At 41.5% G+C, this 16,826-nt stretch overlaps 1 protein-coding gene across 1 annotated transcript in view; it reads right to left on the bottom strand.

Annotated features, from left to right (window-relative positions):
- Positions 1 to 13,320: 13,320 nt before the first annotated feature.
- The window catches only part of MAPKAPK2 (MAPK activated protein kinase 2), a 104,145-nt gene continuing 100,639 nt past the window's right edge, over positions 13,321 to 16,826 (bottom strand). Inside the window, exon 10 of the mRNA XM_063142906.1 lies at positions 13,321 to 15,425. Coding sequence (XP_062998976.1) covers positions 15,282 to 15,425 — 144 coding nt within the window. The 3' untranslated portion in view covers positions 13,321 to 15,281. The remainder of the gene's footprint in view (positions 15,426 to 16,826) is intronic.

Below are 16,826 nucleotides of genomic sequence, written 5' to 3'. Positions count from 1 at the left end.
TTGTACATTTGCTCACTTGGCCATTACACACCACACCCTGATTAATGATGACTTTCCCTGTACGGTTCATCATAGCTACACTGGAACCCTTTTGTCTGTGAAGCCCTGCTGTGCCAGAATTTTTTCAAACACAATTACTGCTCTGTGGGCACATGTTAATGTATCTGCTGTGTTTATAATGCAATGAAGTGCCACACCCCAATGCATAGCATTGTAATTGTGGGAGAAGCAGGAAGTCATGCTGCCATTTCAGGGTGTTTTGCTTTCAGATCTGGTAAATGCATGCACACCTTCATAGCTGTGCAGGAATGCAGGCTTAACAATAAATTGGGTTGTGTACATCTGCATCAGTGTTCAGCCTTCAAGGGTTTCTTTAAATGAACCATTTCTAGCACACTGGTTACAGGCCGCTCATGGTTGTTCACAGGTCATTTTGATGATGACGTCAGCCTCCTGCGTGTCTCCTACTCTTTTTCTCAGTTTTAGCGTCATTTCAAATGCAGAAGAGAACCAGGAAGAGAGCCACGGTAAGGAAAAGCTATTCTGCCCCCCACCCCCATCTGAAAGTCCTCTAAAAATCATAGATTTCCTACCAACGATTTCTATCAAAATTCATGTAAAGGAGAAGCAGGAAGGGAAGGAAGAAGAGAAAGATGTATCTGTTGGGGTGGGAAGAAGGGGAAATGTTGCAAAACCAGTTCTACATCTTTAAAGCCATTCCAACCAGAAAGAGTTATAGTACTGTTACAATGGAATACACCTCCCCTGGTGGCACATGGAACCCACAATCACTGAAGAAAGTAGCTTGGGGGAAAATAGTATATTAAGGGAGAAAGAGTCTCAGGCCATCAGGTTGTAGAGTACTATGAGAGAGCACCAGATGATATAGTACCAGGATAAGATGCTAGTTTAGATTGGTCATATATGTAATTACTAAACAAGTAGGTGAATAACATCTTTAAAAGACCATCTCATTACTGATTTCCCAATACCTGGCTATCAGTCAGGGGCAATGCCATGACAATGCAGTATTTAATTTTACTCCTTGGTGACAAGACCCCCAAGATCACATGCTATCTTGGTTTGGAAATTAAAATGTGAGTTGGCCTGGGTGAGTCAGCGTTATTGTAGAAGTTCTAGAAGACCATATATAAACAAGACCACAAATGTCTCTTCTCATGCCCACTGATTATGACTTCTGTCTTCTACTGGGATATATATTTTAACACAGAGAGAAATGATGGAGGGAAGGAGAGAAAAAAACCTTCAGTCAGACCAAAAACCTTTACAGATTGAAGGTGCTGCTAACTTTTTTCCCCATCAGGACTCCTGCATCTTTAACAGCTCCACAACTGGCAAAAATTAAGCAGGTGAAACCTTCCCCATTACTACATTTCAAGATGTAAGTAATGTGTACTTCTTGAGGGTTTTTTATATCTGTCATGCATATGAGAAAAGCAAAGGAGTACTAGTAGAGTGGGGAAAAGAATGGCAGCCTGTGAAGGCTGGTGGCTCAGTTTTAAGTGGGGCTCTGAGTCCATTATTTTTAAGATGTGTTGATTACTGTACTAATGTTGTTCCCCGCCTCGATCCAAAGGGAGAGGCAGGTAATAAATAAATATTATTATTATTATTATTATTATTATTATTATTATTAGTAGTAGTAGTAGTAGTAGTAGTAGATTCAGTTAGAACCAGCCAGAACCAGCCAAGGAGCTATCCAAAGTGCTGGTTGTAAGCCACCTTGGAAGGGCTTCTGCCCTGAAAGGCAGCTATGAAATGTTTTAAATAAATAAATAAAATCGCTATATCCAAAATGGGTTCATCACTTTGAATACCTCCTCTAGAGTTCTGACTAAAACTGGATTCACAGCCCCCACTTAAATCTGAGGCAGCAGCCTCCACTGGAGGCAGCAATGACATTTTTGAAAGTTGTAGTAAACAGCTTAGAACTAAAAGACACTTAGTTTCTCCTAAACATGTGAGGGCTCAAAGTGTGTCAGGAAACAAGGCCACACATGATGGCCTGGCACCTACATCTCCTTGCATGCTAGTAGTGCCTGCCCCCTAAGCACCCCAGCCCTGCTGTGTTGAGCGTCAAGGTCTCCAGGAGAATTCTACTCAAGTTTGCTTTATCAGTGCCAGAGGTCAGGGACTGAGAGGGGCATTGGCCCGGCCCTGCTACATATTTTGAGCCCTGACACATTCAGGAGAAGACCTACCAGAGAGCCCAACTAGGCAATTCCCTGTGGCAGTGGACTGGTGGGCAGCAGGAGCTTTTGCCTCAGCAACAGCCAGTCAAGGAAATGTAGTTGGTGGTTGTGTAGGTGCTGGTGTGTGGCTCCCCATGCAACAGATGGGGATGCATAATCTACCACCCCTCACAATCTGCTTCCGGAAGCAAGGGTCATCCTGGCTCATGGGAGAGCTGGCCTCACATGAGAATTGCCTGCCTGCCTACCTGCCTTCTGCACCAACCCCCACTTATAGAATCATAGAATAGCAGAGTTGGAAGGGGCCTATAAGGCCATCGAGTCCAACCCCCTGCTCAATGCAGGAATTCAACCTAAAGCATCCCTGACAGATGCTTGTCCAGCTGCCTCTTGAAGGCCTCTAGTGTGGGAGAGCCCACAACCTCCCTAGGTAACTGATTCCATTGTCGTACTGCTGTAACAGTCAGGAAGTTTTTCCTGATGTCCAGCTGGAATCTGGCTTCCTTTAACTTGAGCCTGTTATTCTGTGTCCTGCACTCTGGGAGGATTGAGAAGAGATCCTGGCCCTCCTCTGTGTGACAAACTTTTAAGGATTTGAAGAGTGCTATCATGTCTCCCCTCAATCTTCTCTTCTCCAGGTTAAACAGGTTCTTTCAGTCTCTCTTCATAGGGCTTTGTTTCCAGACCCCTGATCATCCTGGTTGCCCTCCTCTGAACACACTCCAGCTTGTCTGCGTCCTTCTTGAATTGTGGAGCCCAGAACTGGATGCAATACTCTAGATGAGGCCTAACCAGGGCCGAATAGAGAGGAACCAGTACCTCACGTGATTTGGAAGCTATACTTCTATTAATGCAGCCCAAAATAGCATTTGCCTTTCTTGCACCACATTGCACTGTTGACTCATATTCAGCTTGTGATCTACAACAATTCCAAGATCCTCTCGTTTGTAGTATTGCTTAGCCAAGTATCCCCCATCTTGTAACTGTGCATTTGGTTTCTATTTCCTAAATGTAGAACTTGGCATTTATCCCTATTAAATTTCATCCTGTTGTTTTCAGCCCAGCACTCCAGCCTATCAAGATCACTTTGAAGTTTGTTTCTGTCTTCCAGGGTATTAGCTATCCCACCCAATTTTGTGTCATCTGCAAATTTGATAAGCGTTCCCTGCACCTCCTCATCCAAATCATTAATAAAAATGTTGAAGAGCACTGGGCCCAGGACTGAGCCCTGCGGTACCCTACTCGTTGCCTCTCCCCAGTTTGAGAAGGTTCAATTGATAAGTACTCTTTGAGTCTGATTCTGTAGCCAACTGTGAATCCACCTAATAGTTGTTCCATTTAGCCCACTTTTAGCTAGTTTGTTAATCAGAATGTCATGCGGTACTTTGTCAAAAGCTTTGCTGAAGTCAAGATTTATGACGTCCACAGCATTCCCACAGTCCACAAGGGAGGTTACCCAATCAAAAAATGAGATCAAATTAGTCTGACAGGATTTGTTCCTGACAAATCCATGTTAGCTTCTAGTAATCACTGCATTGATTTCAATGTATTTACAGATTGACTTCTTTATAATCTGCTCCAGAATTTTCCCAGGGATGGATGTCAGACTGACTGGTCTGTAGTTCCCAGGTTCCTCCTTTTTGCCCTTTTTGAAGATAGGGACAACGTTAGCTCTCCTCCAGTCGTCTGGCACCTCACCCGACTTCCATGATTTTGCAAAGATAATAGACAAAGGTTCTGAGAGTTCCTTCATTACTCTAGGATGCAGTTCATCGGGCCCTGGAGATTTGAACTCATTCAAGGAAATTAGGTGTTCTTTGACCATTTGAGCACTTCGGCCTTTTCTTTGTCATCTGTTATCAATTTGCCATCCTCATTAAGCAGTTGAACCACCACTTCTTTCCTCTGTCTTTTACTACTCACGTATCTGAAGAAAGCCTTTTTATTGCTTTTAGCATCCCTGGCTAATCTCAGCTCATTCACAGCTTTAGCCTTCCTGACGCCATTTCGGCACTTCTGTGCCACTTGTCTGTACTCTTCTTTTGTAGCCTGGCTACCACTTCCTATATGTATCCTTTTTTGTTTTAAGGTCATCTCTAAGCTTTTTGTGGAGCCACATTGGTTTCCTCTGTTGATAAATCAATCAATCAAGAATTCAAGTATGACGTGGTCACTTTCCCCCAGAGTTTCTGTAACTGCCACTTTATCCACTAAGTCATCCCTATTGGTCAATATCAAGTCAAGGATTTCCAATCCTCTAGTTCCTTCCTCCACTTTCTGTAGGAGAAAGTTATCACCCATACATGTCAGGAATTTCTTGGAAGGGACGCTTTTGGCAGTATTGGTCTCCTAACAGATATCAGGGTAATTGAAGTCCCCCATCACTACTACATCACACTTCCTTGAAACACTGGCAATTTGTTTCTCAAAAGTTTCATCCTCGTCTTCTCCTTGATTGGGTGGTCAGTAGTAGACTCCGATTATCATGTTCTTTTTATTCCTTGCCCCATTTATTTTAATCTAGATGCTCTCGATTGGGCTCCCAGTCTGATCCGCCTGTATTTCTGTGCAGGGATAGGTATTTTTAACATATAGTGCAACTTCCTGCCACACAAGCTCCTCTTCCTCCCCCTGAAGCCAAAGCCACCTGCTGCCGCTCTCCATCAGCCTGCCTTCCCAATTGCTGCCACCACCAGCCAGCCCTCATTCCTCCCCCCCCACTTTTTTTTACCTAGCAGTAGCAGCGACAACTCCTACTTCTCCTTGCCCAGATCCAGCCAATCCCACTGGCAAAAGAAAGCACCATGGCAATCAGCCAGAGAGGTGTGCAGAGCCCACCCTGCTCCATTTCAAAATCAAAAAAGAAATAAACATCACATATTATTTATTTATTTATTTATTTATTGCATTTTTATACCGCCCAACAGCTGAAGCTCTCTGGGCAGTTCACAATGATCTCAACCGACCAGATGTTGCCTTTGGAGGGGGCAGCCAATGAGAGCTAGGTATGGCAAAAACACTGGCCCTTCACTGCTCCTGTCCCCTCATTGACAGTCCCCACCACCACCTCCAAAGGCAGCAGGTTGTTAGTTCTGATCACTGGTACTCAAAGGTAACACTGCAAGCTTGTCTAGCCAGGTGCTGCAGCAGTTCCTTTTGCCAACAAGAGAAGACTGAAATAGTAGAAAGAGGAGCCATGGTAGAGGCAAGGCTGAGTCCTTGGTAAATGCCCACTCATGCCAACCCCTGACATCAGGTCTGAAAGGAGGACTTTTATTTCTACATCTTAAAGAGGGAGCAAACAGTACTGAGACCCTATTACAGCATCTCAATTTCTTTAGGAGGAAAGGGGATTGTAGCAAAGTTGTAACTAAAAAACACCATTTCCCTCAGCCAAATCAGATATTTGCTTGCTTGCTAAGCTTGCACTTGCTGGTTTGGCTATAAAGCATCATAGGGGAGTCCTTCAACAACAAATGGAGTCTCTCTCTGTGTGTAGGGAGGTGGGAGGTGGGAAACAGAAGCAAAATGTCACCTGGGCTCTGCTGCGTGAAGATTTCTTCCCACCCCCAGGTCACTTTTGGTATTGGAGCTAGGCTGGGGAAGGAAAAAACATTAAAGCAGTGTGGGGATGTCAGGTGACAATGCATTTCTCACCCAGTGCGGGTTGATGTTGAACCGTTTCTGAACTCAGTGCGTTTTCCGCAAGGTGGCTTATTGTGTTGCCTGAGCGCAAAATGGGTTATCATGTTGTCTGAACGTAGTGCAGTGTGGCTTGTTAACCACCCTGAACAACCCAACAACAAGATCCCATTTTGGGATCTCAAAATGGCTTGGTCAAGAAAAATAAACCAGAAGACATGGTTAACAAGCCACCCTGCAGAAAATGCATGGCATTCAGGCAACACGATAACCTATTGAGCAGAAAATGTGCTGTGTTCAGACAATACGATAACCCATGGTGCATTAGTGTGTTGTGCGAACCTAGCTAATATGTGTTTAGCAAACATGTAGATGTGTGGTTTGGCCCTTTATCAGTTAACCAATAGGTAGTGGTTTTAATATTTGTTGTTTTGTATTGTATAACTCTTGTTTTTAAATTTATATGATGTTTGCATAAAAAAGAAAGCCAAAACAAGACAATTGACGGTGGCATTCTATAGACACATTTGCCATCTGGTAATCCACTTTATCTATGTTCTAATTAACATTCCTTCTGCCTAGAGAAGGCTGGTGTGTCTCTAATCATTTCCATCACATTTAAATAAAGCGCCATCTTTGCTCAACTTGTTCCAGGCACAGTCATAAAATGATATATTTATATTACAGCTCACCATTACTTCCAGCTCATCAATTATACCTATGAAACAGCAAAATGGTATCATGCTATCATTTTATCTTTGAATATCTTGATTATGTTATCTCTAGTTTCCAGTTGAAATTGCAAACTAGTAGTTTCCCATAAGACGAACTGTAATTCAACATGAACCCAACAACCCAATTTCTGTCCTGTATTGGACTCTTATAAAGGACTTTACAAACACGGTTCTGAAGATCATTTCATCTAAACTGCATGCTTGGATCCAAAGTGCACTAGAAGCCACATCCATAAGAGATTCACTGCTTTTCCATCCCATTTTGCATTCCCTATGCCTCATCAAATATTATTCAGGAGGGCACTTGAGTCTCAGAAGCAGCATTTCAGAAGACACATGGGGCTGCTACAAGAAGAAGAAGAAATCCTTCCATTAAAAGAAGAGCTATTATGCTTACAAATTCACTCATACACCAACAAGTATAGATATTTAAAACTGAGATGCAACACCTTAACGTCTATGCCATAAATGAAGTAAACACATTATCCAGTCTCTCATAGTGTGGTTGCATACACTCAAAACTTCTGCAGGGATAGGCTCATGAAGATGGTCCACCCCTGGAGGCTACTGGATCCAATGATTCTCCAGCTTTGCCATTGGGAAATATCTGGCTTATCTGACAAACTCTCCTATTGAAGATCTTGTTCACTTCTCAAATTCTGAAATGATCGGGGCAGTGGACATATTTGCTCCTAAATGTCTCTATAGATGACTAGATCCAGATTGACCCAGGGTTCGAGCTGCTGGAAATGAAGCGGTAGGAACAATGGCTAAAAGACAGATGGCAAAATGATGAAATAATCAAACCTGACTTAGAGCTCATTTGAGAGCCCATTCCGTAGGATTGATAGCAAAGAAATCATACTTTTCTGCCAACATTGCATCTGCAGGATGTTATTGAGAGTATTTGAGAAGCTGATACAGCCAGTGAGCTTTTGAGTGATCTGTTGCTGACTGAGACATGTTTTATTGAGAATAAAATTGTTCACATCCGTTCTAGCTTGGATGCCAGGTTGGCACAGGAAATCCTGTTCACACTTGCTATCACAGTTACTTGGAAGAATTGCAGTTGATCTTACTTTAGGATGCAGTCAAAGTACGTGGGGTCCACAACTTGTCCTCTTGGCTCTTGTGAGCCTGAGCTGGTGAGATCAGCAGAGAGGCCCTGGCTGGCCTTGTCAGTTTAGTAACCAATGCATCATAAATGACCACCTCCTCAAAGGAGGCCATTTAAAAATTGTCACTGGATCTCCCCAGGTGAGAGTTGCATTTGGCACAACCTTCATTTGTTAAACTTAAACTTTGAATACCTTAGTTTTATTACATTTTTTTTTAGCACATTTCACATTTTAGATGAATGATTTATCTTTGTGGTATAAAATGATAACATTTATATCCATGGATTTGATCATTGTAACTCACATGCACTTCATTTGTTGAATGGGAAAATTACACAATTTCCCTTATGAATTAAACAAAGAAATCTTAATGCAACACTGGCCTCACAGTTCATAGTTGCCTGCATTTGGCTCAACTGCTGAGTAGATAATAGAGAAAATAGCCCATGACAGGCACACCCCAAGCCTGGATCATCTGCCCCTAAAACCTCTCCTGACTTGAGAACTCAGGTCCTAGCCCAAATTCCTCTTCTGTCCATGGACAGACTAGTAGCCACAAAGTGAAGGGCTTTTTCAGTGGTTCCACAAAATATATCTAATTCCCTCTGTTCAGGCTGGTAGAAGATCTTTTCTTTTCAGATCTTCACAAGTCTTTTGGATTGAGTAATTTTACTGTTCTGTTGTCCTAATGATTGAGAGTTTGCTTGTTTTATGCTTTATTATTGTGGAATTTGGTTGATGTCTGTTAATGGTTTTATTGTGCCGATCATCTGGTTGTTGTTTTTTTGTTATTTTTATATTTTTAATTTGACGACCTTGCATACCCAGATGTGAAGAAAGAACATTAGTGAGACCTATAGAATTCAATATATTTCTCCTTTGTTTTCTGGAACCCCTAAATCACCATAATTGAGAGCACTTCAGGGTGGGAAAATATAATTTGGGAAAACATAAATGTAATTGTCCCCCCACAATTTGAGTTAGGAACATTTGCTTGAGAACTTTCTCTCTAGACTCCATGGAACTGTATTTTGAACCTGTTAAAACGAGCTCACTTTTGGCCTAAGTTCACACCACCTCCCACTCATTGACAAAACAATTCCTTTTAACAATGATGTCTTCAGAGAAATGAGCACTATTTGATAAAATAATAAATAAAATAAAATAATAGATGGGTGAAAAAGCTGGAATTTCTCCATATGGCTTTAATAGTTCTATTTAAACTCATGTTTTTTCTAGCCCTCTACAAAACCACCAAGATTCCTCCTACACAATTAAGGCTGATAAAAGACAGCTGTAATCTACTGAGCAGCGTGTATGACTTTCTATGGATAACAAAGGCATCGACACTACTGCGCAACAGACAAGACTTAAAGAACTTTTATCTTGCCTTTCACTTGAAAATAGATGGAAATAATCTCCACAAACAGGTCGGTGTAGATTTTAACAATGCTTAAGAATAGTATTGACATCTAACGTGCAAGACATGCAGCATAAACTTTTTAAACAGAAAAAAGAAGGCATTAAGAATTTACGTAGAACTATTAAAGCCATCTGGAGAAATTCCAGCTCTGAAGGACTTGATAGCTTTCAATCATGTTATAAATGCATAATGTTTCAATGGTATACAACTCCGTACACACAATGTGCATAATGTTCAAAGTCCATTTCAGTATGAAAACGATGAGGGCAGGTCTATGTTGCTGTATAAATCATCAAACAACGGGTGTTGTTCCAGTTTTGTCAAGATACGTTGATATATATTTTAATGTATTGTGTATAGTCGAGAGGGATGGTGCTTCAGTGTCCTTTAACCTAAGCAGGTAAATGCTCAAATTGCATGACCAATATAGTTTGCTTTGCAATGTTCCACTTTTCTTAGTGAAGACTTTTGATTCTAAAGTATAGTACTTAATTCTCTTTGCCTCATACTTCAGTAACAGCTGAATTTTTTATGTGGGGTTCTTTCTTATTTTCTTACAAACATGAAATGGTAAATTACCTCATATAGAGTTCACCAGCTCAAAAATTGGCTACGAGTGTGAATTGGCTATGAGAGAATGAAGGGCTGACCTACAGGCATTGATGCCAAATTGTCTGATATAAGTTGTGTCAAATCCATTAAATTAATAATGTATTCACCAACGAACAAACAAACCACCCAATGCTGAATTAATGCATTTTGTATCTCAAAAATTCATGTCATTATGAAGTTGTATGTAGTTTCGTGTGTTTATTGCTTCAAAATGTTTCTTAAATTATGGCTGTCACTGAATAATCATGAGTACGTGAACCTACACACACTCAGCCACTGCAAAACCACAGCTTGCACAACTGAGTATACACGCAGCATTGCAGAAATGGGTACATGTTGCTCTCTGGGTAGCATTATTTACAAAGCCACAGAGCTGCTAAAAGTACAAATAAACTGACTTGAGTATTTGCAACAGCAAAAAAGAGGTTTCTCTGGTTTCCTGAGTCACCTTGAGGTGGTTGGTTTGTGTTCAATCCATGAGTTTCAAATTGACAATTCATTCCAAATGAGAAGTGCTGGTTTGAAATGTTTGCTCATAAACAAGGTGCAGGCAAAAGTGGTCTTCTCCAGTGACAGCCAATACAAGGATGTTCACAGCATTTTGTGCACGTTCAGATAACAATGTTGCTAACCCCTGGCAACACAAATTGAGTGGATACATTTCTCTCTGTTTTGCCCACCTAGTTTCCCAATGTTACAGCAGGCAAGACCAGGCAGGCAGGGAGGAAGAAGTTGTGGTGATCTATTGTGATTCTATCCCCGTCCCAGTGCTCTATCCTGCAATCGTCTAGTTTTTTTAGTGCATCCTGCAGTCTTCTAGTTCATCTCTATCTGAGGTGAGTGTTCAGGACAGAATAGGAATCCTATTGGTGTAGCACCATTGCCCGCACCATTGCCTGCACCATTGCCCAACAGGCTCCACTCCTGAGCTAGCCAAGATGGTCTCAGGGGTAGTGCTGGAGTCTCCCTGACTTGTGCTGGAGACTGCCTTGTTGAGATTGGCTCAAGACGTCATGGCCTGTCACCACAGCAGGCAATTTTGTTGAAGCCTTTGTTGACCCTTGGACTGAAGAAATGGCCTGGCCAGCCGACACAATTGTTCCTGAGCTCCCTCTCCCACTGAGTAGAGCCAAATGAGCTCCCTGGTTTTGCAGGGAGCTGGGGGCAATGAAACAAATTGGATGGTGACTAGAGCGACATTTGTGGAAAACCTGGAATGAATCCAATTAATCAAGAGCTATAGCTCATTTGAAAACCTTCTCCTTGACAGCAAGGGCAGCGAAGAAATCATATTTCTCCGCTACCCCTGCTTCTGCAAAGATTAAAAATGCTGCTTGTGAAATCAGTAATACTGAAGCTGTCCAGGAAAATCCAGAAGGTAGAAGCAGCTCTCTTGGAAGCCTCCAGTATTCACTCACCTTTCCCCAAAACAACGTATATCTGAATGCTAATTTTAGGTTAATTTAAAGGCAGTGATTGTTCTAAAGCTAGACAACTGGCTCCGTCTAGTGGAGGCTTCTTGTCAAGATGTTTTATTCCACTTTGTTTCTTTAAAAATGTACTTAAAATGTACTGCCCCCTGTTAAAGTCCAAAGTTCAGCATAATCCCTCACAAGGAGAACTCCCTTATGAATAAAGTTTACAATATCTGGGAAAGTTATACAGGGAGACAAGATAGAGGTGTACAAAATTATGCATGTGGAGAAAGGGGGAAAGAGACAGGGTATTTGGGCTGTAATCCTTGGCAGAAAAAGGGAGTTCATACCAGGGTATTCAACAAGCGCATCCATTTTTTCCCCTTGCATTTTCCTATTGAGCAGTTTTCTTATGTGGAAAGAATACACTATTTTGGGGGGGTTAGTTTAGAAAAAGATAAAGAACAGGGGACAAGATAGGGGTTGATACATTTTTAGGCATGCTATGGAGAAAGTGGACAGAGAGAAGGTTTTCTCCCTCTCATAATACTAGAACCCAGGGTCATCCCATGAAGCTGAATGATGGGAAATCCAGGGCAGATAAAAGGAAGCCCTTCTTCACACAGCAGATAGTTAAACTATAGAATTTGCTACCACAAGGTATAGTGATGGTCACCAATTTGGATAGCTTTAAAAAGGAAATGGACAAATTCATGGAGGAGAAGGCTATTAATGGCTATTACTCTTGATGGCTATATCCTATCTCTACTATCAGAAGCAGTATGCTTCTGTATACCACTTGCTGGGGAGCATAAGCAAGATGGTGCCATAGCACTCATGTCCTACTTGTGGACTTCCCATAGGCGTCTGCATTGGCCACTATGTGAACAGAATGCTGGAGTAGATAGGCCTTTAGTCTAATCCAGCATGGCTCTTCCTTTGGTTTCTGTGATTATATATATATATATATATATATATATATATATATATATATATATATATCCCCTCCCTCTAACTACTTTCCCTCTTCACTCTAGGTCTAGGAACTACTTAGGACTTGGCTTCGGTCATTCATGCCTCATTTACCTCCATTCTGGATTATTGTATAGCATTCTATATCAGATTGCCTTTTAAGACAGTGGAGAAACATCAGTTGGTATAAAACACAGTGCCCAGTTTTCTACCTTGTGCTTGCAGGTCTGATATTTCTCCAATTTTACGTTACCTCCATTAGCTTCCTATTTGCTTCCAGGTTCAATTCGATGTACCGATTCTGGTTTTTAAAGTCTTAGGACTATAACATAAACCTAATGTTAAGGACTGCTTGCCCCTATATAGGTCTACCTGAGAATTAATCTGGATGTCAAAGGCCTTGCTCTCAGTGCCATGTCAGGATATTTGGGGAGTAAACACAAGAGAAGGCCTTTCTGGGGCAAAGCGATGACTCTAGAATGCTCTCCCAGGGGAAAGACACCATGAACCCCCTTGCGCCTCTTTTGACACAAACTGAAGACACTCCTATTTCAGCTTGCACATACACGACTTCATTTTTTCACTGCCAGAGTTTAATGTATTTTTGTTCATTGTAAAGTAGTATTCATTATATGTTCTCTGCCGTTGCTTTTAGAAATTTGCAGTTAGCTGTACTTTTATGATTTATATTGCAAGAATAGGAAATAAATATTATTATTTAGAAGAGGGGCTGTCGGATCTAATCATCTGCAGCCCGCAAGAGCAAGATTCCTATCAGTTCCTTCCTTTTTGACTAGAGCTGCATGATGGCGCACAGGATGAATCACCATCTGAAATTCTTCAAGTCACCAGTTCCAGACCCACTGCAGGCTTGGGCCCAGACAGGGACAGGATAATGTAGAAGTAAACTTGCTTACATCACAACTTGTATAGCAGTGGTGGTGGTGGATTAATACCATGATTCTTCATGTGATTTAGAGCCTACTTATTTGTCTCCTTCATTTCTACATTGTCCAAGGGATGATGGTATTATTATTATCATCATCATCATCATTTATATACTGCCCCATAGCCGAAGCCCTCTGGTAGACTGGATACCACCTGTAGCTAGTTTTTTCTGCACCAAAGCCTACTCTGGTCCGGTGCCCAACAGCAAGATTTCTTTCTAAGGTATCACACAAAAACAAACTCTGATGTATTAGGTGTCTTTAATCCAAAATGGGGAAAAGCAGATCAAAGAATTTGTTTCAGCAATGAGACACCAAAAAAAGAGTAAAACTTATTTTTTTCTTTTTCTTTTTTACAAATTAAAATTCCATACAGTGTCTAAAATGTCACCTAAAAGCTAAACCTTTCTTTAAAAAAAGAAAAGAAAGTATGTGGTTTAAAACATTAAAATGCCAGTGAAACAAATGTTGCAAAAGATATTCAGTCATGGACTAAGGATATACAGAAAGAGTACGAAAAATGGATTGACCACCAGCATAATGAGGCAAAGTATTATGTGAAGGGGCACCTTACCCTTTACTTTTCTATGATGCAGTCAGAGTAAGAGTCAAGACTCAAGAGAGCATGGCTTTAGGCAAACGCACAAAAGCAGAATCTCAGCTTTGCAGCCTATGTAAATTCCATCCTCATTTCTCCAAACTACAGCCTTTTGGTTTTCTAGGCAGAACCCCATTTATCTTCTCCTATTGTTGACATTTGTGCCATGCAGTCAAGCCACACCCAAAGCCAATAAGGAATTCACCCAAGAAAGCTCCATTTTAATAGTTTCTCATTATAATTTTCACATGAGAGTAGACAGGTGGCAGATTTTGCCCTCACATGAGTTCCAAGCTATATCCCAATGGGATGTGTATCTCTGATTTGCACCTTTGCTATGCACTCCCAATGAGCTGAAGTTTCCTGGTAAAGTCAAGAATAAGGACTGCCATGAACAGCTCCAAGAACAACGATGCAACAGTCACAACAAAATGCTCACTGATATGGGCAACGTGAGCCTGCAACCTTACAGCATGAGATCTTTTCAATTGAACCCAGGATGCAGGCTTTATCACTGAGTGAGGTGGGGATGGAGACTAGACATATTCTAGTGTACTGCTCCAGGAAGGCTGTGTCAGCACATGAAAGAGATCAATCATCAATCAATCAACAAGCTCCTTTCTGCCTGCTCCACCCACCCAAATACCCTGAGATCATAAATGAATTCCGGGTTCATCACAAAGTAGAATACAAAAGTAGGGGCCTTCCTGCCTATACTTACAGACACCCAATATACCTCCTACCACATCATTACATACAATCCACAAACTCACAAGTAAGTTGAAGTAATCCTGTGCATACTGAGAGAGAGAGAGAGAGAGAGAGAGACAGACAGACAGACAGACAGACAGACAGACAGACAGACAGACAGAGACAGAGAGACAGAGACACACACAGAGAGAGAGAGAGAGAGAGAGAGAGAGAGAGAGAGAGAGAGAGAGAGAGAGAGAGAGACTGACTTCCAGTTTAAGGAGCTGTCTTGTACTTTGAACATTTGATCAATACTGTCCAAGACCTGCAAACTGAGCTTAAGGTACAATAGCAAAGAAATGGTTCCTGGTGTTACACGAAGACCACAGCGTCAACAATGCCTTTGTTTCAAATGGCATTTCTTCAACAGCCCTGGCCCTTCATTGACACAAACTGAAAGCCTTTAACTCTATTTAAAAAACAACAACCCAACAACATCAACAACCAACTTAGCACTGGACTCTTGACTGTCTGGATTTGAGCTCTACAGTAGTTTTAAAAATATATAGATATAGATATATATTAACCCTTAAATGGTGATCACAGGAATTTCAACGTCTCTGGGCGGGTGGGGGAGAACGAAAGGAGATTTTACCAACAGAAATCCAATTTACCAGAAACATTTCCCTACAGGACAAAAAATAAAAATAAAATAGCTGTATTGTACAGAGAGCAGCTGTCTCCTGCTTGACCCCAGGAAGGTCAGAACCATGAGGGGCAGCTAAAAAAATAACTAGTCTGGTATAAAGATCTGAATTCCATGCGTTTGATATGACAGTCTTATCTCCGATTTGTTTTAAAAATATATAGATATAGTTATTGCTTTCACAACCACCAGGCTTGATTCTACTGAGCCCTCAGTGAGGGAGGGGGGTAGGTTCAGGGGGGTTTGCTTTCTTCCGCCTCTTCATAAGCAACGGGTTAGATGAGTCTTCAATTTTCTTAATCTTGATTTGTTCATAATCCACTCTCATGGTGGCCAAGGCACTTGTCATCTCCTCCTAAAAATGTGGGGGAAAGGAAACAAAGTAGCATCCGATTAGTAACATAGAACTTCTACGCTGAGTGGGAGATGAAGGCTTAGTACACTCATAGAATGGGGAACTGGTGATCCTATGAGATCAACAGGTATCCATCGGATCCATATATTTAACGAGCATTATGAAATTGTACCAAGGGTGCAATCCTATGCATGTTTTTTTCCTAAACATGAATAGGATTCTGCCCTAAGGGATTCTCTAGTTCCCTCCCGCACAGTAAACCTCCCCACCCTAAGAGAATCTGCCATACTTTTGAGGAGGCTATTGCAAACATTTATTTTATTTTATTTTATTTTATTTTATTTATTACATTTTTATACCGCCCAATAGCCGAAGCTCTCTGGGCGCTTCACAAAAATTAAAACCATCATAAAACAACCAACAAGTTAAAAAACACAAATACAAACTTCAATATAAAAAGCACAACCAGGATAAAACCACGCAGCAAAATTGATATAAGGTTAAAATACAGAGTTAAAACAGTATAATTTAAGTTAAAAATTAAGTGTTAAAATACTGAGTGAATAAAAAGGTCTTCAGCTGGCGACGAAAGGAGTACAGTGTAGGCGCCAAGCGGACCTCTCTGGGGAGCTCATTCCACAACCGGGGTGCCACAGCGGAGAAAGCCCTCCTCCTAGTAGCCACCTGCCTCACTTCCTTTGGCAGGGGCTCACGGAGAAGGGCCCCTGTAGATGATCTTAAGGTCCGGGTAGGTACATATGGGAGGAGGCATTCCTTCAAATAACCTGGCCCCAAACCGTTTAGGGCTTTAAATGTCAATACTAGCACTTTGAATCGGGCCTGGACCTGGACTGGCAGCCAATGAAGTTGTAAAAGGACTGGCGTAATGTGATCTCGCCAGCCAGTCCCTGTTAGTAAACGGGCTGCCCTGTTTTGTACCAGCTGAAGCTTCCGGACCGTTTTCAAAGGCAGCCCCACATATAACGCATTGCAGTAATCCAAACGAGAGGTTATCAGAGCATGGATAACTGTAGCTAGGGGTATCACGTGGTACCTAATTTGAACCTCTTTTTATTCTCTCAGTGACTAAGGATTACTCATCTTCTAATCGCCTGGCACGTATCAGAATGTATTTTCCTAATATGTGGGTTGTTCCTGTTTGTTTGTTTGTCATAGCTTAAGATTTCATACAAGCTATTTTTGGTGCTCAACTCTTGTTATACCGCCATTGGTTTCTGTCCAAACTAAGTGAATATGGTCCAATTCTTCCTGCTCCCCATTAACCACCCTTAAGATGTATAGAAAGAAAGGAATTAACAGTCTGGCTCTTCCATTGACCAGCTAGCCAACAACGGCTAGCAACAAATATTTATAACAGAAGGGGCAGCCTAGAATATCCCC

This window comes from Elgaria multicarinata, chromosome 1 (genome assembly GCF_023053635.1).
Source record: "Elgaria multicarinata webbii isolate HBS135686 ecotype San Diego chromosome 1, rElgMul1.1.pri, whole genome shotgun sequence".
NCBI lineage: Eukaryota > Metazoa > Chordata > Lepidosauria > Squamata > Anguidae > Elgaria > Elgaria multicarinata.
Note: the sequence above shows the minus strand (reverse complement) of the source record. Positions and strands in the feature narration are given on the sequence as shown.